The sequence below is a fragment of the Diadema setosum genome, chromosome 2, assembly GCF_964275005.1.
Source record: "Diadema setosum chromosome 2, eeDiaSeto1, whole genome shotgun sequence".
NCBI lineage: Eukaryota > Metazoa > Echinodermata > Echinoidea > Diadematoida > Diadematidae > Diadema > Diadema setosum.
The window spans coordinates 33,249,035-33,274,183 of record NC_092686.1 but is presented as its reverse complement, the minus strand read 5'-3'; the positions used below and the strand labels follow the sequence as shown (position 1 = coordinate 33,274,183).

Here is a 25,149-nt window from a genome sequence, read left to right as displayed (position 1 = left end):
AAAAAATGCAACCCTAAAACAGAAACATATTAAGTTGTGCACACCAAATGGGGATACCCTTTATCTTTTAATTGATTGATTGATTGATGGATTAACTATTAGCATCTACCAATGATTACTTAGCAATCATTCATTTATTCATGCCACTATTTTTCATCTATTAATTCATGCAAGCAAATATTTTTCATCCATTCATTTCATTGGCCCACACATTCATTCATTCATTTCATTGGCCCACTCATTCATTCATTCATTCATCAAATTATATGTGAGCTGTTTTTCATTAGTTAACGTTGTGTCTGAAATGACGGGTTATTGATGAAACGTAGGTTGTGGCCTCACCGCATCCTTGCAAGCCTGCAGTTCGCACACCTTCTGGCCAAAGTTCACTGCATCCATGAAGAGGATTCTCCCGTCCTACCAGGGCAGTGACATTTGCAAGAAGAAAAAGAAGAAGATACCACACACATCATGGATTAGCCAGTGTAGACAGTGGCAGTTTCTAAGTGCCCCCGAGTGAATACTGTACACGCCATATATTTCGCGAGTCTAAATTTTCGCGAATTGGGAATTCCCGACGACTTCGCCAGTGATTAAATTCGCGATCGAGGAGTCCTGTACTGAACGGAGAAACGTACATGCGTATATCATATTCACATCAGGATCAGAGTCAATATTTTCATGTATCTTTAATTTCACGAATAGCACCGGACTCGCAAAATTCGCAAAATATTTGGTGCATACAGTACACTATCAATGATTAGTGATGAACATAAACTTGCAACGATGATGATAATGACAATGAGAGTTTCCCCTCTCTCAAAACGGGGTGGAACAGAGTTCACAATCTGGCAGGAAGACAAAAAACAAAAAAAGAAACACACAAACAAGCAGACCATGAGATCTGCAGTCTGAAACTCCTTCTGTGGTATATTCTTCAAACAATATTGACATACGGGGATCGGCAGCAAATCAACCCCCTCCCCCGCATCATCCTCCTAATTTTTGGTAATTGGGACACACCCCTAGGGTGCTATGGGGACACCATGACCATTTGTATGAACTTTCATCCTCTTTCCCATTAAAGACTCAAATGGTCAAAATCCAGCCACCACTTTTAACGAAAAAAATTTGGGGTATTTTGATCTTGCCCCAGGGGCCCACTATTGGGACACCATTGCCACTAGCACAATCTGCTCCCTGTGTTGATGATATTTGACAAGTTTGGCTTAAATTCAACCCATGACTTTCACACAGGAGATAAACATTACAAAAAAAATTGCTAATTTGGGGAATTTTTGGCCCTGCACCAGAGATGCCTCCTGTAGGGACACCATCATCATTTCTACAAACTATAATCCTCTTGCCAGTTGCTGATTTCTATCAAATTTGGCCAGAATTTCACTGTTTTCAAGAAGATGAAAATGTTACAAGCATGTGAAAATTAGCTGAATTTGCATATTTTGGTCCTGTCTTAATGACCCCCTAATGTGGAAACACAATTATTTGCACAAACTATGGTCCCCTCCCCCTTTGATGATTCCTACCAATTTTGGTCAAAATCCAGCCACCAGTGTTCCAGAAGATGATGAGAGTGAGAAAAACATTACCAGTGATCGACGGACATCGGAAAGCAGACATCATATGCCGGACGGTGAGCTACAAAAGGTTAATTTTTACTAGAGTTTTAAGAACAAAAATATGGGATTGTAGTAGATGTAGTCCATGGAAAATATGAAGAATGTGGCAAAATAGGCTTTGCCTTTATACCTCCAGCCCCATGAGAAGAAGGTTCCTGTTCCGCGGGCACACAAAGCCCTGGTCCAGCCAGTAGTGGATGCCAGCAGTGACAGCCAGGACGGAGTGGCAGGGAGACGCCGTGTCTATGCCGGCCGGACTCTCGGCACTGGCCGATCGGACTCGAAAGCTCTTGGAGTGTGCACTGGATGTACGCTGACTGGGTGCCAACTTCTTGTCCCTGGATGCGAGGGAGTGTTAAAAAAGGTGTGCCTGAGTTTGTTCCGTTAATTGAAAGCAGATATTGACAAAGAGTCAGTTATCTGATTGATGACTGATTGATTTATACTATTTTTTTTTTTTTTTTTTTGGGGGGGGGGGTCCCCCATTGCATATTACAACAAGTATACATAGAATACAGTACAAGTACACCAAAAGACATGCCAGAAAGTGCTATTGAAACTGAACATTATTAACATACAATATCACATACACCATGAAAATGTAATACAATAATCCAACATTTACAGAGACAAAAATGCATAAAAGAAAATTATTGACAAATATTATTTTTAATATGCAACTTATGAATTTTTGATAGTCAGTGATATTCTTTCCTACATCAGCCACTGCGTCATTAACCTATCTGCACTAATAATCAAACATTCACCTGTTTCAATGGTAAATTCATTAATATACTAAAAATAAATAAATGAATAAAAAAAATCAATGTTCAATGTATGCTTGAACTTTTGAAAAACATAGTCATGGAGCTCATTATATTTCATGCATACAAGAAGTTGAACACGCTTGACTCAAGTTTCCCCAAAATCATTCTGCATTGTTCCTGGTAAAGGCTACATCATGAATGTTTTGCTGTAACCATTTTGAACACAAATCGGTAAAGGCTACATCATGAATGTTTTGCTGTAACCATTTTGAACACAAATCCAATCTAAAAATCTATACCCCTCAAAATTTAAGTTCTGGAATAAGAGTTTCATATACCATATTTCTGTTAAAGCAGCATTATCTTCATTAAATATTACATCATAAAAGAATTAAAGCCTGTTCAATTATCTTTACAATGGCACCTCACTTGATATGATTGGGTGTTCCTGGAATGTGCAACACAGCTTAGTTTAAGGACAGATCAAAAGTGATACATGTAAGTGGCAACAGTTCTGCAATTAAGGTACTGTTTTGATGAAATAAGGCCACTGGAAAAGTAATGATGAAATGTGAGGACTTCCCAAAACTCCAATTACCTAAACATTTGATGACTGTTTGGTCAACCTTTATGTTTCATTGTAATCTGGAGATACTAACTGCAGTTTATGATTCAAGGATGAAGCCTGGAATCTAATGATAATCTCACAATGCATTCTTTTTAACCCTAACTTACCAGGGCTATTTAGCGAGCTTGAATTCCTGGGGGGGCCATTATGGCCCCCCCCCCCTTCAGATCTCGGCCGTTGATCGCGCAATCGCCGCAAAATTTTGCATGAACATAAAGCCAGATGTAATCTACACGACTGTTAAGTTAAATTTTCAAAAAATTTGCATTTTCTATTTTAAATCAATTAATTATGCAAATATATGCAAAAAAACTCATTTTCGTCTGTAATATGGCTTATAAAAGCTTATGTAATGCTGATTTTTGGTGTAAATATCCCTAGTGACATTCCGAACATTTGTGTGTAAAAAATATTTCAGTATCAAAATTAATTTCTTATGTTTTTTATTGTTTTTTTAATTCTTTATGTATTTCTTTGTTTTTTCGAACTTTTGTTTTTGTTGTTTTTTCAGCAGAATTTGTCACACACATTTTTTGAAGCATAATTGTACTAAAATAAATTGATTTCAGCCATTAGAATTAAAAAAATGAATCTTTATATGAATTAATTGAAAAAAACACAATTTGTATTGACTTTGTACACAAAATCATGTTTTTGAGCAATATTGGGGTTGACGAAAGTTTTTTGAAGGGGCGTGGCTTCGGAACGGTATGCCCGGGCGCTACAAATTTGGTCTCAAAAGTTGCGCGAGACTTGAAATTAAAAAGTCAGCGAATGGCGCGGTCAAAAAATTTTGCGCGCCGGAATGGTCGCGGAATTCATCGAGGGGGGGCCATTATGCCCCCCCCCCAGGTAAGTTAGGGTTAAGCAGATGCCTCCCCTGAAAAAAACAAAACAAATGGGGATTATGCTATTTGACATAACAAGTTTGTTCCAATTTTGCAACATTTCACATTTGACCTTTCCTCATACTCAGTCATACTGTGCATTCCAGGGGTGCATACTGTAAAACATGTTAGTTTTCATTGTAAAGAAAATTTAATCAAGCTTTCTTATGATGTCACATTTGAATGATATGATGCAGTTTTTAGCGAAATCTGATACATCAAAATGGGATTACAGGACTTATTTTTGAAGGGTATAGTATGAAAAATGCTAGAAAAGGAGGAAAGGATTCCTCTGCTCATATACTATTTACACATTGACCCAAAACATTTTGTTCTCATTTTCCCTCCTTCTTCCCAACTCAAATATTGGTTAGAAACATATCAGTTAAAAAGATCTAATAGATTAAAAATGATGACAACAATAGAAACAAAATGATAAACACACTTTGTTCTTATTCAAAAACAAGAGTTGAAGACATCCACAGATGATTCTATTTCTAAGAACAAAAGAGCATTAATTTGTAGCCCTGTTTTATGATACAGATTTTTGATTGATTCTAAATTCAGCACAAGGCATCGGCTTCAAGGCCGAGCAGATAATTACATGATACCATATGATTTTATTTTGGTCTTTACATTGTTCATCTCGCCCTTCATCTCAGGTATCCCTAAACTCTATTGACCGATTCTGTGACACGCTATGTGTATTTTTGGCATGGGCGCAGCCATAGTGGGTGTATCAGCCGACCCCCCCTCCGCACTCCCCCACCCCTCTCCCTACATTAGCACGCGCGCAGAATGAAAAACTGCTTTAGCCAATAGGCGTCTCGTACTGAGTGCGCGAATGCTTGCTTAGTGCGCGAACCTTTGTTACAAGTGCGTGTCTACATGTTGCCCCGGGGTGGGGGAGAGCAGGGGGGGGGGTCGGCTGATACACCCACTATGGCTGCGCCCTGTGCCGTAAAATGTCTGCTGCCCTCAACGAACCCGAATCGGTCAATAGAGGATAAGAGATTTATAATCATCTTGCTCAGGATTCAGCATGTTTCGTCCCCCAACAAAGCAGGAGAAGACTGCATTGGACGACACATTTCTGCCAAACAGACCCAGTGTTGCTTTCCTTTACAGTACCCCGAATCTCAAATAATGTGCAATACATGGCTGAAAGATCACGAGATGGCATCACGTGCAGGAACTGAAAGTATTGTAGGCACTGGCTACATTTTCGTAGCCAGGGGGGGGGGGGGGGGGGTGGGGGGCGATGGGGGCAGTCGCCCCCCCTAAGATTTGGACCAGGGATTTGGCAGGCGGAAAAAAAAATGCGTGTATACTGTATGCATGCACATGAAGCGGGTCTCCTTTGCAACCTTTCATCAAATAAGATATTTTTTGAATATTTCACTCAAAGTGTGCACCAGATCGTTGAATTTCAATTCAAAATATGCAAAATCTCTCGTGCTTGGGAGGGGGTATCCCCCTCCCAAACCCTCCCCCTCTGTGCCTCTTTCCCTAGCTTAGTACACTTTTTAGATTTACGCACACACACAAAATATGAATAATTCTGAGTGCACAAGACTTATCACTTATATTCCGAAAACTCAAGGTTCCCTCATGTACGGTATAAGGGGAATTTCCCTTTTAATCTACCCTTTCCTCCCAGCCCCCCCCCCCCCATCAGTTGTTTTTTTTTTTTTTGTTTTTTTTTTGTTTTGTTTTTTTGGTGATTTCCCAAATGTTGATTCCATCAAATATGCGTATACGAGATATCTCAATTTCAGGCAAAAGCTCCATCGGAAGGGAAGGGTGGAGATAACACTCGCCCAAGCCTTCTCCCTGATCGCCCGCCCCTTCCGCCATGCACAGAAGTAGACTGTTTAGACGCTTTATTTCAATTCTAAAAACGCAAAAGCTCCGTGAGCGGGAGGGGAATCCCCTTCCTCTAAGCTCTACCTCACTAGACTTTATACATATACACAGATGGTGCACATTCGGAATAAGAGCTAAATTCCGTGATTTTAACACTTCGATGAAAAAGTATTGCACCAAAAATTTGCACCAGATCGCTGAATTTCAGGTCTGAAAACGCAAAATCACCTTCGTGTGGGAGGGATATGCCCCTATCTACACCCTCGTGTGCATGCTTTTTCTGTTTGATTGCTGAACTGCAGACAGCGTTCATGATATTCAGTGTAAGAATTAATACAAGAAGATTATTTAAATGATATACCATTTTATAGCAAATTGTTCAATAATAATCTACACTAAAATATACTGCAACCTTAAACAAGTGGGACTGTTTCAACTCGTTAAAACACGCAAAAACATGCATCAAATTGCACCATTTGCAACATCAAAATGCAAAAAGTCCTCTACGTGGGAGGGGGACACCCCCTCCCCACACCTCCCCTCCCCCCTCTCTCGCTCCGCTCGCTCGGGTTCAGTCGCGTTCATGATATTCAGTGAAAAGAATTAATATTGAGAAGTGTGTTTAAATTATACCATTTTATAGGCAAATTGTTCAATAATAATCTACACTAAAATATACTGCTACCTTAAACAAGTAGGACTGTTTCACGTCGATAAAACGAGCAAAAACATGCATCAAATTGCACCATTTGCAACATCAAAATGCAAAAAGTTCTCACCGTGGGAGGGGGGACACCCCCCTCCCACACCCTCCCCTCCCCCTTCGCTCACTCCGCTCGCTCGGGTTCCAGTCGCGTTCATGAATTCAGTGAAAAGAATTAACACAGAAGTGTATTTAAATTGTACCATTTTATAGGCAAATTGTTCAATAATATCTCATCAAAATATACTGCTACCTTAAACAAGTGGGACGGTTCTCGTCGATAAAACGCGCAAAAACATGCATCAAATTGCACCATTTGCAACATCAAAATGCAAAGAGTTCTCACGTGGGAGGGGGGACACCCCCCTCCACACCCTCCCCTCCCCCTTCGCTCGCTCCGCTTGCTCGGGTTCAGTCGCGTTCATGATATTCAGTGAAAAGAATTAACACAAGAAGTGTATTTAAATTGTACCATTTATAGGCAAATTGTTCAATAATAATCTACATCAAAATATACTGCTACCTTAAACAAGTGGGACTGTTTCTCGTCGATAAAACGCGCAAAAACATGCATCAAATTGCACCATTTTCAAAATCAAAATGCAAAAAGTTCTTACCGTGGGAGGGGGGACACCCCCTCCCACACCCTCCCCTCCCCCTCTCTCGCTCCGCTCGCTCGGGTTCAGTCGCGTTCATGATACTCAGTGAAAAGAATTAACACAAGAAGTGTATTTAAATTGTACTAATTGATAGGCAAATTGTTCAATAATAATCTACATCAAAATATACTGCTACCTTAAACAAGTGGGACTGTTTCTCATCGACAAAACGCGCAAAAACATGCATCAAATTGCACCATTTACAACATCAAAATGCAAAAAGTTCTTACCGTGGGAGGGGGGACACCCCCTCCCACACCCTCCCCTCGCCCCTCGCTCGCTCTGCTCGCTCGGGTTCAGTCGCGTTCATGATATTCAATGAAAAGAATTAATATTGAGAAGTGTGTTAAATTATACCATTTTATAGGCAAATTGTTCATAATAATCTACACTAAAATATACTGCTACCTTAAAGATAATATAAAGTTTTGGTATTACCTCAAAAGTTTCCCTGAATTTCCTGTCTTAGTTTGTGTTTCAGGTTAAAGTACCTTTCATATAACTAACACTGTGAGACTTACTCGCCCCGTACGGCGGCGGCGAGGTAGTACACGTATTGTGCGAATATCACTGCGACCAGCAGCGTGCAGCCCCATACGCATACTGTGTAGCTAACTGCGACCAGCAGCCCCATACGCATAGCTAAATGGGGCTTCGCATTGTAGCTTACAGGATCAGGACAGATTTAGTGTCGCGGGTAAATATCAACTTAAATCCAAAAATTTCTTCAATTTAAAGACTTACCAGTTAAGTTGAAGTATTGAAAACAGGCTTTGGGCAACGTTTGGTTTGCCAGTAGTCCTTTCTGTTCGAATTGATGACTGAATGTGACTCGGTCGAGAGGACCTTGGGAGAGCTACACTGAATTGACGACCAGCGCATGCGCACACAAACATCTTAGCCGTTCATGGATTTGAAATTTGTTCGCATGTGATGTGTGCGTATGCGCTGGCCGCAGTAATCAGTGTATGTAGGTCTCCCAAGGTCCTCTCGACAGAGTCACATTCAGTCATCAATTCGAACAGAAAGGGACTATTGGCAGAACCAAACGTTGCCCGAAGCCTGTTTTCAAGACTTCAACTTAATTGGTAAGTCTTCAAATTGAAGAATTTTGTGGATTTTAAGTTGATATTTGCCCGCGATACTAAATCTGTCATGATCCTGGATGCTACAATGAGAAGCCCCATTACGCTATGCGTATGGGGCTGCTGGTCGCTATGCGTATGGGGCTGCTGGTCGCAGTTAATTGCATGATTACTAAGAAATGAGAGCACTTTGGGGCGAGTAAGTCTCACAGTGTTAGTTATATGATAGATACTTTAACCTGAAACACAGAAATTCAGGGAAACTTTTGAGGTACCAAAACTTTTTATTATCTTTAAACAAGTAGGACTGTTTCACGTCGATAAAATGAGCAAAAACATGCATCAAATTGCACCATTTGCAACATCAAAATGCAAAAAGTTCTTACCGTGGGAGGGGGACACCCCCCTCCCACACCCTCCCTCCCCCTCGCTCGCTCCGCTCGCTCGGGTTCAGTCGCGTTCATGATATTCAGTGAAAAGAATTAATACAAGAAGTGTATTTAAAATTATACCATTTTATTGGGCAAATTGTTCAATAATAATCTACACTAAAATATACTGCTACCTTAAACAAGTGGGAGTGTTTCACGTCGATAAAACACGCAAAAACATGCATCAAATTGCACCATTTACAACATCAAAATGCAAAAAGTTCTTACCGTGGGAGGGGGGAACCCCCCTCCCTCAATACGTGTACTACCTCGCCACCGCCGTACGGCGGCGGCTCTGGTACGAAACCATTATTGAATGATGAAGCCTGTTTTCAAGACTTCAACTTAATTGGTAAGTCTTCAAATTGAAGAATTTGTGGATTTTAAGTTGATATTTACGCGCGATACTAAATCTGTCATGATCCTGAATGCTACAATGCGAAGCCCCATAATACGCTATGCGTATGGGGCTGCTGGTCGCAGTTAATTGCATGATTACTGAGAAATGAGAGCATTTTGGGGCGAGTAAGTCTCACAGTGTTAGTTATATGATAGATACTTTACCTGAACACGGAGTTCAGGAAACTTTGAGGTACCAAACTTTTTATTATCTTTAAAGAGGATGGCCAGTAACTGATCAGTTTGAATCAGTGGGAATGCTGGGGGATGATTGTTCCAATTCATGTGGGATTCATTTAAGAGTACATTATATATCTATTGTTGTGTGAAAGTTATTTGCTTCAGAATGGTCTCATATTCAAGTAATGTGCAGTTTAATATTTCCAGGCTAGCATGCCTGTACAATGACGGGGCATTAAACTGCACATTACTTGAATATGAGGCCGTTCTAAAGCAAATGATTTTCACACAACAATAGATATATTCATACTCTTAAATGAATCCATAAGAATTGGAACAATCATCCCCCAGCATTCCCAATGATTCCCACTGATCAGTCACTAGCCATCCCTATAAGGGATTTTTGTACTTGGGTATGTATGTTATTCGAGAACAACTTTTTGGATATCATATTTGGCTTACTCTTGACAAGACACTTGGGACAATTATTCATATAATGTAGTTACAAATCCATTGTCTTTCGTATGTTTTCAAGTATAAGTGTATGTTTCACAGTGTTTCCCAGTACTCACAAGGAGAAAAAAGAAGAAGAAGGATTTATGATTGATTTCGAATCAGTCCTAACATCTGTTAGGACAGAATCCTGATCAGACTCCACAGGTATACAACAAGCAGCTATCAGTAATGCTATAATGTAACATGTGCATATCAAAGTGCAGAAAGCAAACCTGGCCACTACGTATGCATAAGCCGCCACTCCGGCCATCAATCAGGAAACTAACATACCAAATGGCAGGAGAGAGGGAGTATGTAATACTAAGAAGATACCCTGCTAATCAACCCACAGTCCATCTAGTTCTTACCCTATACTTGGGGTGGCTGGGTCCCAAGGCTAGTCAGAGCCCTGGTTCTCACACGCTCCTGTAAACGCATGACATCCCAGACAGCAGTGCGGCATGCTGGGTCAGTCCTGTTCAGGGAAAAATAGTAATAATGAATAAATGAAAAGAAGATGATAAATAAATGAATAGTGGATACATGATATGTGTAACAGAAAGACATATGAATGAATATATTCATGTATACACACTGTATATATATTCATATCCTGAACCCCAATTACTGTAAAACAAGATATTTTCACGATATATAGTGCATATAGGGTAGACAAGATCTTTAGCGTGCATTTTAATTTCACGAAACTCAGCTCGAGCGAAATTCATGAAATTAAAATCCTCTGCATTTGAACAAAGAAAACCCCCAAATAACAATGACGAAGTTGCTCAATCTAGAAATATTACATGTACTTACTTCATTGTGTAAACCAGATTTCGTTTGGGTTGACCAGCATGTAGACGAGGCTGAATTCTCGGTTGTAGGTCACGGAGAGCACCTGGGTGAGTGGGAGACGGAGGGGGGCGGGAGCACGGTGGAAAGGTTCTTTTGGTCCTTCATGGAGACCAACCTCACACTGTGGGAGACAAAAGATACAGGGTACTGTGAAATGCAGGCTCAAGTTTGTACATCCCAAATGCAGGAGCAGCTACCACTGGTCTGGACATGAACAAGGAGGGAGGTATTCAAAAAATATTGGCTATACATTACTCACAACTGTGGACAAGTGCTTTTGGTCCTTCCCCCGTTGAGGACAGGCTGATTTGCTACAACACGCATTTCCCATAGACAACCTGCCAGAGCATACTTGGGACTTGTCCTCAACGGGTTAATAGAACTCATCTTGTGCCATAGCAGGAGAAAGTAAAATGGGACTGTGGAATACAAGCTGACATCATCCACATCTGTGGACAGGGACCTTCACTGAGATCAGTTTCACACTGTAAAAGCAATGAAGTGAAATGGGACTATGGAATACAGGAGCTTATTCAAACACATTGTCATGATTATGAGCTCTTTTGGTCTTCCACTGGGAAATGAGCAATTGCAGGGCTGCAGAAAACAGACTCACAAACTCCACCAACTGTAATAAGAGTACTTCATCTCATCCTCTGCACAGACCATACTCACATGTATGAAAGGTGCATATTATACAGGAACGTGGAAAATAAACTCATAAAGTCCATAACTGTGAATGCATGGGCTCTACTTGCCCTCGACAGGATATAAATGCCACAGTGTGAAAGAAGAGAGTGGTAGGAGACTGGTATATACTGTATATGCCATATTATTTGCATGGTTTTTGTTTCAGTGAATTTTGCAAGTCAGGTGCCATTCATGAATTCCAAGAACACACAAAAATATGAACTGTGATCCTAACATGAATGCGGCATGAGCGCGTACATGTATTGGAACACAGAGCACTGTATAGGGACAAGTGCAAGATAGTACTGTATTCCATGATCACAAATTTACCAACTTGCAAAATTATCAGGAAGTTCCAAATGGTGAAAAATAATAAGACTTGGCTAATATATGGAATATACAGTATACACCTAATTTATATGTGACTGTAAATGCACAGAATGGATTTGTAGATGATGCACCTGTATTTACAACTGTGGACAACACAATCCGAGCTCAATTTATTGTGATGTGAAGAATTAAGTCTATATGAACAAAAGAAAACAAGATAACATGAAAGAAGAAGTGGCTGGACATGTACTCCACTGACCTGCTGTCCTCTCCCACAGCAACCACCCGGCTAGCCTTGCCTTCGGCATGGACGATCTGAAGCGATGTGGTGCGGCACCTGGCCAGCGCGTAGAAGGACACCACCTCGTTCACCATCCACAGGCTGAGGCCGTGCAGCGTGGCCGTCCACAGCTGTCCTTCACAGTCAGTCCCATCCAGTAGATTCCCTCTGTGGACACCACCATGCTGTGATTGGGGTAGAGAGAGAGAGAGAAAGAGAGAGAGAGCAGTGGTGGGAAATTATAGTTACAAAGAGGTAGAAGTTCACATACCTTCATATACCCCCTCCAAGCTATATGTATTTTTAAACTAATGGATGGTAAACAAGAAATGTAGTGTTGTACAGCATATTTTACATAGTAAACCAATGTATGAAAAGGGTTTTTAGTGGACACCCTACCCTCCCCACTCCCCCCCCCCCCCCCCCCCAAACTCAGGTGGTCATTCTGTACCTCATCCACACTCCTGGTTTTTGGGGAAGGGGTAAATTTTTAGGGGGTAGTGCGGCTTCTTGGTTTTTGCCCCGATTCTCCCAATTATGCTTACTGTGCATGTTCTGCTGCAAAGCACACTGGGAAGGCCTTCTTTTCGCAGAAACGTACATTTTTTTTTTCTGGTACATTCAGCATGAGGAAAGTCTCTAAGGACATTCGTGTCCATGCAAGGGCTGAAATGATGAACACTCTTCACCTTGAAACTACCACCATTCAGGGGGGAATTTCGCAATCTTTCCTTCCAAGAACCTCTGACGGGGGTGATTTTTATGGTTTCCCTTCCAAAAGCCTGTGGTACATGTACAGTGTAGGGGGTCACCATCCTGACTCATTCCCATCCCTAAAGGGGTTATTTCTTAAGAATATGGAACAAGCATAATCATGTGTACGGTTGCCCGCCTGAGTGGGGGTGGGGGGGGGGGGGGGGGGCACGGGGTGGACAATACAGCCTATTGTGCTTTTCTTCTACAATGCTTTAAATGAGCAAGAATGAATTGGATAAAATCCCTTCCAAATCAATTGCTATGTACATGCACATAATATGGTCCAGGTCCTACCAAGATGGCATGGATATTGACATGGGACAACCCAAGTAGTACAGCTCACCTATAGATGAGCTCCATGATGTCCAGGGACCAAATCTTGATGGAGCCGTCCAAGGAAGAGGTCAACACCAGCATGGAGGTTTCCGGGTGGAGCACGACGTTGGTGACTGGCTTGGAGTGACCACGGAACACATTGATTAGACCACCATTGAGGCTCCATACCTTGACTAGAATAGACAGCATAGGGGCAGTGGGGAATAGAATGAGCTAATGAATGAAAAAGCCTTCAATACTTGCTGCACCTCTCAATTTTTTTCTTTTTTTTCTTTTTTTTTTTTTTAATGACCCACAGTTGAGATATCTAAGCCAGTTCTAACTCTGTGTAATAACTGTCAAAGTTTATTCTTTTCCAAGACTGGGTGAATACTGTTCACTGCCACTGTGTCATCCGGATCTCCAACAAATCCGGGCTAAAATTAGCTCTCAATAAACTGATTTGTAAAACTGTGTGTTTCACTGAAATGATTTTCACTTTGACAGTTATAGAAAAAGTTCTGCCATTGAATCTCACCTCAACTCAACAATATTGCGTCCTTTAACTGTGATCGATATATATCTGAAAACAATTAATGTTTTATAATATCTGACCTTGTGATTTCCCCATCTAAATCTGAGCATCTGCAAAGTGTATATGACTAGTATATACGCAAATACCAAATGTATGAATGCATGATAGTATCAGTACAAGTTTCACCAGGATTTTCGGCACATAATGATAATGATAATGTCTTCTTTACCCAGGGTAGCCTCTTAAGTGTTGCCACTGCTCTACCACAGGGTCCTGCCATTATTATTACTCTAGCATTGCCAGGTACCCATTTATACACCTGGGTCTAGAGGGACATGGTAGGTAAAAACAACTTGTCCAAGGACAATAGCACTTGGTGGGAATCAAACTCGGGTCCTCCAATTAGGAGTCATCTCAGGTTTCTTCTCCACTATACCACAGCACCCCCACTTAATCATCATCCTCAAGTTAAAGATTTTTTTGTGGCTATATTATATGTGACCGTGCATCACAAAACGAACAAAAAGTCGCATGCAACGATTTTGTGCGAGGACTGAAAATAGGTGAAATGGGTCAACCTAGCCAATCTTGAGTTTTTCATATTTTCTGAAGGAGCAAGTGTTCTTCTACATTATGTTAAAGATTGGGTTCATAAAACAAACAGGAAACTGAGTGTGTTTTTAGCAGTTTTTCTTGGACACTTTTTTGTAGAATAGTAGAAGAGATCATGCTTCTGCTTTGAGAGTTGGCATTAATCATGGACAGAATGTGTTAATAAAGCATCCTCAATTTCAGCTTAATTTGATAATCCCTTCATTATTGCGCCAGTGGTTAGCACCCTGTTTTTTGTCCCATTCATTGCACAGCTAGTACGGTTTGGTAAATATTAAGCGCTTGAATAGACCCTTTTAATACTTCAAAGCCTCTTTTCTCAGTTCACACTTTCGCAGAGTGTATGCTTTCTTTCCAATATTTAGATAGGTTATGAGAGTCCATTTGAATTGAGTTATGCATCATTTTAAAGCTTAGAGTCTGCTCTTTTAGAATCTGCCCTTAACTAAAAATCTGTGTCTGGCAACTTTTTGTTGGTTTTGTGATGCAGGGTCACATATGAATGCATGGATGGTCACACAAACACATGGACAGTTAAGCATTATTCAGACTTTGTAGTGTTTTCAGCATCACACAAAATCTGAAAATGACATCAGAAAAAGTAAGTTTTGATTTTCAAGACACCCTGATTACTGTAAAAGTGGATAATTTCGCGCGACTAATTTTTCGCGCTTGGCCCGGTAAGAAGAGTTTCGCGTGTTTTTAATTCCGCAGAATCAAGACATCGACTACGGGAACACATGACATGCAAAAATATTCGCGTGCTTTTATTTTCGCGCTAGCTTCTGGTTGCGTGAAATGCGCGAAAATTTCAACACCGCGAAAATTTCCACTTTTACAGTATACTTTTTGAGTTATTTGGCCAGTAAGATGTACAGGGGCTGTTCAACATTTTGATGGGGGGGGGGGGGGGGGGGGGAGAGAGCTGTGGGTCAAGGGTCAACGGTTTCTTATCCCTCGCTTCAATGGGAATAATCTTCAGACACAGCCCATGGACAGTCATGGAAATTTGTTGTGATTTTTTTTTCCATTTTCTTTTTATCATAACAAGCCAAAAGTGGGCGTGTGCATGTGTGTGTGTGTGTGTGTGTATGTGGTATGTGTGTGTGTGTGTGTGTGTGGGTGGGGGGGGGGGGACAACCTAAGCCAACCACTCCCCCTCCCCCTTTCTGCAGCCCCTGAGATGAGAAGTCAGTATAGATCAACCAAGCAAGCTCAAGCTCAAGCTCAAGCTCAAGTGACAATCTGGGCCCATTTAATTCTGCACGTTGCAAGGATAGTGACCTTTAGCATTTGCAGTTACCATGCCAAAAGCCAGGCAACAGCACGCCAGCTCCGAGCATCTTAGTTTTTTCTACAGTTACAGCAGTGGTTTGTGCATCCATCTAATGGAATCTGAAGGAAAAGATTAACTGCCTTGATATGCAATAATTACGAGGTTTTCATTGGTGTGACAGGCTCTGATGTCATTCTAAAATATTCAGTACTCCATTGCCATCTTAACTGAAGCCATGCATGCACAGTACTTGGCCACTCCATTCTGAAAATGCTCAAACACTCATTTATTTATTTTTTTTTTTTCATCTTTTATAAACAGGCACACACACACGTATGGACACGTGCTCCAATCCCCTGTTTACTAGGATACTTCAACAATTAACATTCACTACATATGCGTATCATTCAGCTAAGAATCAGGCACCACTGAATAGTGGGGGGGGGGGGGGAGGAACCCATGAGACATGGGACCACATGCTCATCTGAGTATTGCAAGTTCACTTTCCACACATTCTCGCAGATCATGGCCAAAGAAGAACATAGAAGAACATAGTAAAGTTAAGGCACTCTGAAGGACCTCCAATAGGGCATGGTGTCCATTTGTATATTCTATCACACTGACAATACTAACTTCCAAGTTTGTTGAAAATTCGACCAAGCGTTTTCAAAAAGAAAAGAAAAAATCAAAATGTGCAAACTGGCCTCAAATTGAGATATCCTATCACCAAAATAATGCTACCTGCCATGTTCTGTGAAAATCCATCACAGGGTTTACAGGAAGAAGTTTAAAATGTCAAAATTTTGGCACAAATTTGCACCCTCTTCCCCCGGAATCCACCCTGAACTTGAAGCAACAGTCACCATAGTACTAAATCATGGCACCAAGCTATTGTTATAACTTCTGGCTCAAGAGAATTTTTTTTTTTAATGATTCCTTAATTTTTAATAATTTACTTATTTATCTATTTTATGGGGGGCTCTGTGCACCCCCATGCTCCCACCCCCCCCCCCCAAGCAACACACACCTGGGGCACCCCCAAAGGGTATGTAGTGCCCATGTGGAAACATAAAATTGAAATCCTATCACCCTAGGGATGCTACCTGTCAAGTTCGCTGAAAATCCATCATGGTGTTTTCAATAAGAAGGTGAAAACATCAAAAGTGTATGCACACTGGACAATGAATTATTGCAACCCCAGTCGAAATGAAATAGTTTAAAATTAGACGGAAAATAGAAAACAAAAATTGACCCTAAAAATATATTTTCTAACTACTTCTTGCTTCAATAAATAGTGAGTAAATAGTTCAGATATATAATGGAAATAGTGACAAAAATAGTTATACCTTACATGCTTTGGAACATAAAAATAGACACACACAAAAAACAAGAAAAACAGTTGAAAAATATATCAAGAAAAGATTAAGGCCCCGGTGAGCAAAAAACTGGGTCAGAAAGTTCCGTGTTTTGGCACAGATCATTGTATAACATTTGATCCCAATAAAGCCTTCCTGCCATAGAGGCAATTGGTTGGGTCATCCAAGTACTCTAATTTCTTCAAAATTGTCCCATTCTATCACCTGACGGAGTCAGTAACATTATCAAATGCTACAATAAGTGTTTTATTAATAGTGACTGTGTACACCACACAATTTCTAAAACGGGCCTGCCTTTTCGATCTAGAAATGTAGCTAAACCCATCCTGCTGAACATGAAGCAAACAAACAAGCAAACAAACAAACAAACAAACAAACAAAAACCCAAAACACTTAAAGCAACATGTTCACTTGATGTGATATGTACTCGTTGGAGACCGTACCTTCATGATCGTTGGAACACGTGACCAGCAGTCGGGCCTGAGGGGAATATTTGCAGCCATTAATCTGAGCTGTGTGTGCCCTGTAATCACAATAATACGACAATAAAGATGAAACAAGAAGAACCAAGTACATATCATCATATCACTAAACTCTATTAAAGTACACCGCGTATATGTATGACAAGTTTGATTGGGTTGTGACAGGGACACAGGCTATGAACAGAAAAATGAACCCTTTGGGTGCCATGTCTATTTCCCATACATAAATGTATACATTTACATTTGTGTGAAATTTGTGCACATTTGATTCATAATATGCGCACTGCCAAAGGAATGGTTAAAGAACCTTGCACACATCATAAATGAACCTGCGCATGTAAAGGTGCCATCAGAGCATAAACTTTCAAGCACTGATTTAAAGCAAGCAAATTTCACACCACGCTAAAGCTGGTTTGAACAAATAGACTGAAACCAGACAATGAGAATGGCCATGCTTTCATCAAAATGGGATTTGAAATCAGCAGGTAATGGGATTTTCAAAGCTTCAAGAATGCACAAATCAGTTATTAGTGAGTCTGAGCCTGTTAACTCTCTTTTCAAATAATGGTCTGACTTTGAAGATATCTCTACCGTTCTGTTTATTTGAGCCCAGTCAAACTATATTTGTTACAGTCAACTTGAACATCAGTGTGGAAGACATGGGTTTTTGTATTAAAGGTAAAATAAAAAAAAAAGAAAGTTGAAGATTCAGGCTTGCATTACTGGACACAGTAGAAGTCTTTAAGTGTATGAGCATTGACATTTGAAATTGAAGTTAAGCATATGTGACCGTGCACCTCAAAACGAACATAAAGTCGCACACACTGATTTTGCGCGAGGACTGAAAATAAGTGAAATGGATCAACCTAGCCGAACTTGACTTTTTCATATTTTCTGGAAGAGCGGGTCTTCTTTTACATTATGCTAAAATTTGGTATCATAAAACGGGCAGGAAAGTGTGTTTTTTTAGCAGTTTATCTCGAACATTTTTGGTAGAATAGTGTGATTAGGTGTGTCTTTAGAATCCCTTTTTCATTTCTGAAAAACCTTGTCCACACTCTTCACTTTCAACTCTAATAACTTTTGAAAGGATAGGGCTACTGCTTTGAAAGATGGCATTAATTATGGACAGAATGTGTCAATGAGGCATGCTTAATTTCAGTTTAATCTGATAATCCCTTATTTGTTGTTACTCTGGTGGTTTACTCCCTGTTTTTTGTCCCATTCATCGCACAGCCAGCACGGTTTGGTAAAGATTAAGCGCTTGAATAGACACTGTACTTCAGAGCCTCTTTTCTCAGTTCACACTTTTCCTGAGTTTGTGCTTTCTTTCCAATATTTAGATAGATTAGGAGAGTCAATTTGATTTGAGTTATACATCACTTTAAAGCTTAAAGTCTGCTCTTTTAGAATATGGTCTTAACTAAAAATTCATGTCTGGCGACTTTTTGTTTGTTTTGAGGTGCAGGGTCACATATATTAGATAACAGTGTGGAGTAATCAAAGGACAGCCAACCATTTTTTACATAACCAAGACGATCAGAAAGCAAAGAATGCTGAGAAAAGATTACCTGGGTATGAGATTACAGTTCAGACATGTAGGTTTAAGTAAAACTCAGGCTGGTAACATACGTACGGTACAGAAATGTCAAGGAAATGGAGTATAGCAGCCATTCAAGGTCACAGGACAGACAATCAGAAAGTAAAGAATGTTGAATAAAAAAAAATTGGTGAAGCCTGCCTAAAGGGCATAACCCTGGCTGCCAGACCACTCCAAAAAAGGGTTTCATGATAGAAAGTCTGATGTTTCATTTCCTGGGCAACACCTTTGAGCTACTGTAGCTCAGTGGACCCTACCACTGGTGATAAACAGACAGAAATGTCAAGGAAGTAATGAGTGATTACCATCAAAGGTGCTTTTTATTTTCATTTGCGAAATAACACATGTTGAATTGAAAAGGTCTTTCGATATCAGAAACTGACTGGCGATCAAATGTCAATTTGCACAGACAAACGTATTAAAAAAAAATATATACATTGACCTAACAGGAATTATTTCATGTACAGTAGGACCTCGATTATCCGGCCATCGATTATCCTGATTCTCCGTTATCAGGACATTGACTCGGTGACATTTTAAAAAGTTTTTGAGTATTTTCAGGTTCAATATCACTCAAAACAAACACAAGTTCAACCATTATCTTATGAATACACTTCAAGACATATATTCCAATCATAGCAGCAGACTGTGTGTAACTTTTGAGTCAGTTCGTGAGACGATGTCAGAGACTGGTGCCGCGGTGTCATTGGCACTGAGTGCACAGCAGTGGTTACAGTACAATGTACCTGCAGTATTCAATGAGACGCAATCACGATCCACTTGTCGGTCAATATCAATCAAACAATCAAGACATGAAGGGATATTTTTCTTGTATTTTGTTTTATTTCCGTATCAATTTTTGAAGTACAGTATGAAACCTGACAATGCCATGCAGATAATCATAATATAAGTAAATTGGTAATATCATACAACCCCTAGCATGATATACTAGAAAGTGTTTTTAATTATATCTCTCTTATCCAGCCAAATCAACTATCCAGACACCCACCAGTCCCGATTTGGCCAGATAATCGAGGTCCTACTAAACATAAAAATAAAATTTTATATAGAGAATTCAAGTATCAAACTCAGGGAAAATATTCCTCAGTGGGATACTTTAAATACCACCAAAGATCAACTTATTCAATAAAAACAAAAGCATAGCTGCAGCCCCCGCGCCCCCGTAGAGAATCTAACAAAAAAAAGGAGGTCATGAACTCTCACAGCTGCAATCAATCAAACACAAATCAGCAGCCTTGCACATATCCCCCCCCCCCCTTCCTTGAAGCAACAAAAATCATCAATGTCCATTCTCACCAGAGCACAACCACTGCCCTCACACTTTCACATAACACCAGCACAACACCTGCCAAAGGTACTGTAAAACCAGAAATGTTTGTGTGCGTTGTAATTTCGTGAATTTTGTAAAATGCCCAGTTATGCTTTGGCCACGGAAAAGGCTTAATAAAATACCATCAAATCTGTCTTGAACATCAGGCAGATAACAAATGCTTCAGATTTTTGTTCTGACCTCCAACCCCCATCATTTTTAACCCGTTGAGGACGGACTGATTTTGCTACAACACGCATTTCCCACAGACCTCTGCCCGAGTATACTCGGGACTCGTCCTCAACGGGTTAAGACTTCGTTCAAAAGTTACTGTGTACTGTAAAAGCGGCGGGGTAAGAGGAGTTTCGCATGTTTTTAATTCTGCGGAATCAAGACATCAACTACTGGAACATATGGCAAGCAAAAATATTTGCATGCTTCTATTTTCGCACCAGTTTCTGGTTGTGCGAAATGCACAAAAATTTCAACACCGTGAAAATTTCCACTTTTACAGTATAAAATTTGATAACATACTGACTCTCATGAGTTACTTTAAGTTACAGTGAAATTTAAAGTGGGACTATTGCCCCTGACAATTAACTATTGCCACTTTTTTTTCCTCTCTTTTGCTATGAATCTCCCAAGTGACTTTACCCTGTTACTCAGCACCGAGTGTGAATTGCATAAATATATACACTGTTTGAGTTTGAGGCTCTGAGCAGTGAAACTTTTGAATGGAACCTTGACATGACTCTCACCAAAATTTTGCCTAAAATCACATAATTTTAATGCTGTAATTGTTGCACCTTGTCATCCTTATGCAAAGTTTGATGAAAATCTGATTGTTGCTGTCAAACGTAGTGACATTAAGAAAAAAAAAAAGAAGAAGAATAGGCAATCCCCTACCCCAGGAATCAATCCAATCAGTACTGGAAGTGTGGAAGCAAAACAAAAACAAAAACAAAAACAAAACCCGAAACAAAAACCAAAACAAAACAAAACAAACACAAAACAAAACAAAAACAAAAAAACAAAACAAAACAAAACAAATCGAAACAAAACAAACAAAAATCAAAACAGAGCAGAAAGGAATCATAATTTAATGCATACTTCTCAATGCTGAAGAGAAGCTTTCCATCCATGTCATAGCACTGGACATCAGTGTCGGAACAGCAGTACATGTGCTGGAACTGCTCATTCAGCTCTACTTTCTTGATCCAGCTCCCTTTCACCGATTCCAGCTCCTTCCTGGAAACGTACAGAGGAAATGGATGACAAAATAAGTGGCGCATCGCTTCACAATGGAAGGATGCCAGATGAAGATGGAAATGGGCAATAGTACTCCTAACAACAACACGCTGAAGTGCAGGGTTCCCATTGTTGGCAGTCTATTTCAGGCTCTTCTCCTTGCTGAATTTCTACAGAATTCCATCATTTACCGGTACTTTGTGTGTATGTGTATGTCACGTATGTGTGTGTGTCTGGTGTTTTTTTTTTGTGTGTGTGTGTGTGTGTATGTAGTGTTGCTAGGTATGTGCTTTACTGTGTATCAATGTACACACATAAAAATCTATGCTTGTATCTTATACAAATACATTGATATATCGCATGTTATTTACACTAGAATGTTATATTGGGCCTACTATGAAACAATGCATTGACTCTGTAGAAATAATAAACAAAAACAGTCAAAACTAGATCATGACATCCACAAATTGCTTTGAATTAGCAAATTGATGTGTCTGATAAAAGAACTTGGACAAAAATAGCACTAATGTGCACACGACACGTCATGTTTGCCTGGTCCATGCCTTCTTCTGGAGAGGAACATTTGAAATAGAATCCCCGAGACTTATGCCATGTGAAAAAAGGAAATGCCAACCATATGTTGAGAGAGAGAGAAAGGGATGTCTCGATCACCTTGATGAGTAAGAGATATCAACTAGAAATATCACTTAAGGTGATTAATACCCCCGCCCCGTGAAGACAGTCTTACCCAAGGAATGATCTTTCCTTGATCTTCTGCCATTTAAATGCTGTTACCATGGCAACGCAGCTTCCGACACGTCCGAAAAATATGTCTTGCACATCTTCCCACCAAGACTATTGTGTGTGCCACATTTCATAAGCTTTTGTCAAAAACTGAGGAAGTAGTTCAATCCACAAGATCTTTCCTTGATCTTCCGCCATTGATATGCCGTTACCATGGCAACGCAGCTTCCGACACGTCCAAAAAATATGTCTTGCACATCTTCCCACCAAGACCAATGTGTGTGCCACATTTCATGAGCTTCAGTCGAATACAGAGGAAGTAGTTCAATCCGCAAGATCTTTCCTTGATCTTCTGCCATTTATATGCCGTTACCATGGCAACGCAGCTTCCGACACGTCCGAAAAATATGTCTTCCACATTTTCCCACCAAGATCAAAGTGTGTGCCACATTTCATAAGCTTTGGTCAAAAAACTGAGGAAGTAGTTAAATCCGCAAGATCTTTCCTTGATCTTCTGCCATTAATATGCCGTTACCATGGCAACGTACTTTCGGGTACTGTCAAAAAATGCGTCTTGCACATCTACAACCAAAGGCACACATCTGTACCAAGTTTCATGGAAATTGGGCAAAAACTGAGGAAGTAGTTTGCAACACAAAATTTTCCATCATTTTGGCTCATAATATGTGAGCTGTTACCATGGCAACATACTTTTTGTCACTATCAAGAAATGTGTCATGCTGACCTATATCCTTAGACAAACATTCAATATGAATTCCATGAGAATTGGAAGAACACTGATGAAGCAGTTTTGCCATGAAGCATTTTGCCCTATATTTTACCAATAACATGCCGTTACCATGGCAACGCACTTTTTACCACTGCGGAAATATGTGTCTTGCACATTAACATATTCAGATGAACATCTGTACCTAATTTCATAAAAATTGATCAAAAACTGTGGGAGGAGTTCGCGACGTAAGATTTGTACCCATTTTTGCCCATAATATGCCGTTACCATGGCAACGTACTTTTGGGTACTGTCAAAAAATACGTCTTGCACATCTACAACCCAAGGCACACATCTGTGCCAAGTTTTATGGGAATCGGTTGAAAACTGAGGAAGTAGTTCGCGACGCAAGATTTGCAACGGACCGACCGCCCGACCGCCCGACCGCCCGACTGTCCGCTGATTCCTATATACCCCCTTCAAACTTCGTTTGGCGGGGGTATAAAAACAAAATAAATTAATATGAATAGAGCAAAAAAGGTTTAAGAAGACAAACAAAATTAAATGCCACAGGAACTCCCCCCTCCCCCGAAAAACAACATTTTATTAGCAACTACTTGAAATTCAACCCCCCAGTACTATTATTAGTAATTTCGTTAATCACATGTATTGATGTTCTTATGTATGTGTGTATGTATGTACTATGTAAGTATATGTATTATATGTATGTATTTATGTACTGTAAATAGCGCTGTATTAACCACACCAATGTATTAACCGCATTAATCGCAAATGCGGCTACTGCCGACATGTTGGTCAAATTAAGTGAAATGTTTGGGGGAGAAAACGTGCTGATTTTTGTGTCATTAAAAAAAGAAGGAAATATACTAGTACAGCTTGTACAGTAGCCTGCCTAATGAAATGAAGAGGAAATTATTTCACCAATTTCGGTTTAGGAAAGACCACGTATGAGAAAATGAGCAAGAAAGAATAGAAGGGTTTGTTCTCTCTTATTTGATCATTTGTATTATATTTTCTTTGTTTGGTAATGGCACCTTTCATTGGCTGTTTGGTGGTTTGTATGTTTGTTTGTTTGTTTGTATGTTTGTTTGGTAGTGATAGTGATGCATATAAGTGATAGACAGTTGATATATGAGATTAAGAACATCAAGGCCACTGGTACGACGGTGTTTCTTCCGTTAGCTCTACTGAATGGCTTGCGATATGGCTGTTCACAGCTGTATTGCTGAAAACAAATTTCATGGTGCACAATCAAATGTTGACTGATTAAAATGTCTCCAATGTGTCTTTATTTGAACTTTCCATTATACTACCCACTCACAGGCAAGATGAGAATGGTAGATTGTACAACATGTATTTGCCAACATTGTCTGCACACTTATGCAGGTACACGTATTGGCTGTAATGGTGTATAAACTGCATCCTGAATTTTGAACCATTTCAGTGGGAAAATGAGCAGTTAATACAGTGTAGACTGTTAATTTACGATACGAACGAATGAATGTACATGTGTGTGTGTGTGTGTGTGTGTCTGTCTGTCTGTCCGTCTTTGTGTGAGTGTATGTAGAATTGTAGAAATCAAGTAAAGATTACTAAGACACACACACAAAAAAAATATGTGTTCTGCAAATCTACATACTGTAGTGGTCACATGTACCAAAATTCGAGCCAAATACTCATAAACTTAGGGAATTAGGTCAATCCACATATTTTTGTATAATTGGTAAAAAAACTGCTGTTTCCATGGCAACAGACTTGTTCACACACAAAAAGGTGTCTTGAACAACTACACTTTACTCTGATCATATATCCCAAATTTAACCTGAATTGCTGTAAAACTGAAAGAGTACTTATTTTGACCCACATTTTGAAGGATTTTCTAAAAATTTGCCATTGTCATGGCAATGCATTATGCAATACAAACAACAAGGTGTTTTGCATATCTTCCTTTGATAGCTGTCACACATGCCAAATTTGGGGTCAATTGCTCAAAAAATAAGAAAGTAGTTTGATCCAAAGATTTTGCAACGGCCCAACTGCCCGACCGCCCGACCACCCAGCTACCTGACATCAGAGTGATTCCTATGTTACCCCAACCCACGCTAAGTGTGGGTGGGGGAAAAAAAATAGTTAAGAGTCAAAAGTCGATCATGACAAACATGAAATTGATTCAAATTTGCATGTAAATACCGGTAAGTCCCTTTGAGGCCATGGGCAAGGATATCACTA

General features: G+C 40.0%; 1 protein-coding gene across 1 annotated transcript in view; it reads right to left on the bottom strand.

Moving 5' to 3' along the window:
- LOC140244265 (uncharacterized) overlaps positions 1-25,149 on the bottom strand; it is a 93,089-nt gene that overhangs the window by 55,223 nt on the left and 12,717 nt on the right. Inside the window, 12 exon segments of the mRNA XM_072323908.1 lie at positions 343-417; positions 1,771-1,978; positions 2,824-2,855; positions 10,116-10,215; positions 10,557-10,569; positions 10,572-10,652; positions 10,655-10,716; positions 11,875-12,037; positions 12,040-12,080; positions 12,995-13,160; positions 17,209-17,288; positions 21,288-21,425. Of these exon segments, the coding sequence (XP_072180009.1) occupies positions 343-417; positions 1,771-1,978; positions 2,824-2,855; positions 10,116-10,215; positions 10,557-10,569; positions 10,572-10,652; positions 10,655-10,716; positions 11,875-12,037; positions 12,040-12,080; positions 12,995-13,160; positions 17,209-17,288; positions 21,288-21,425 (1,159 nt within the window).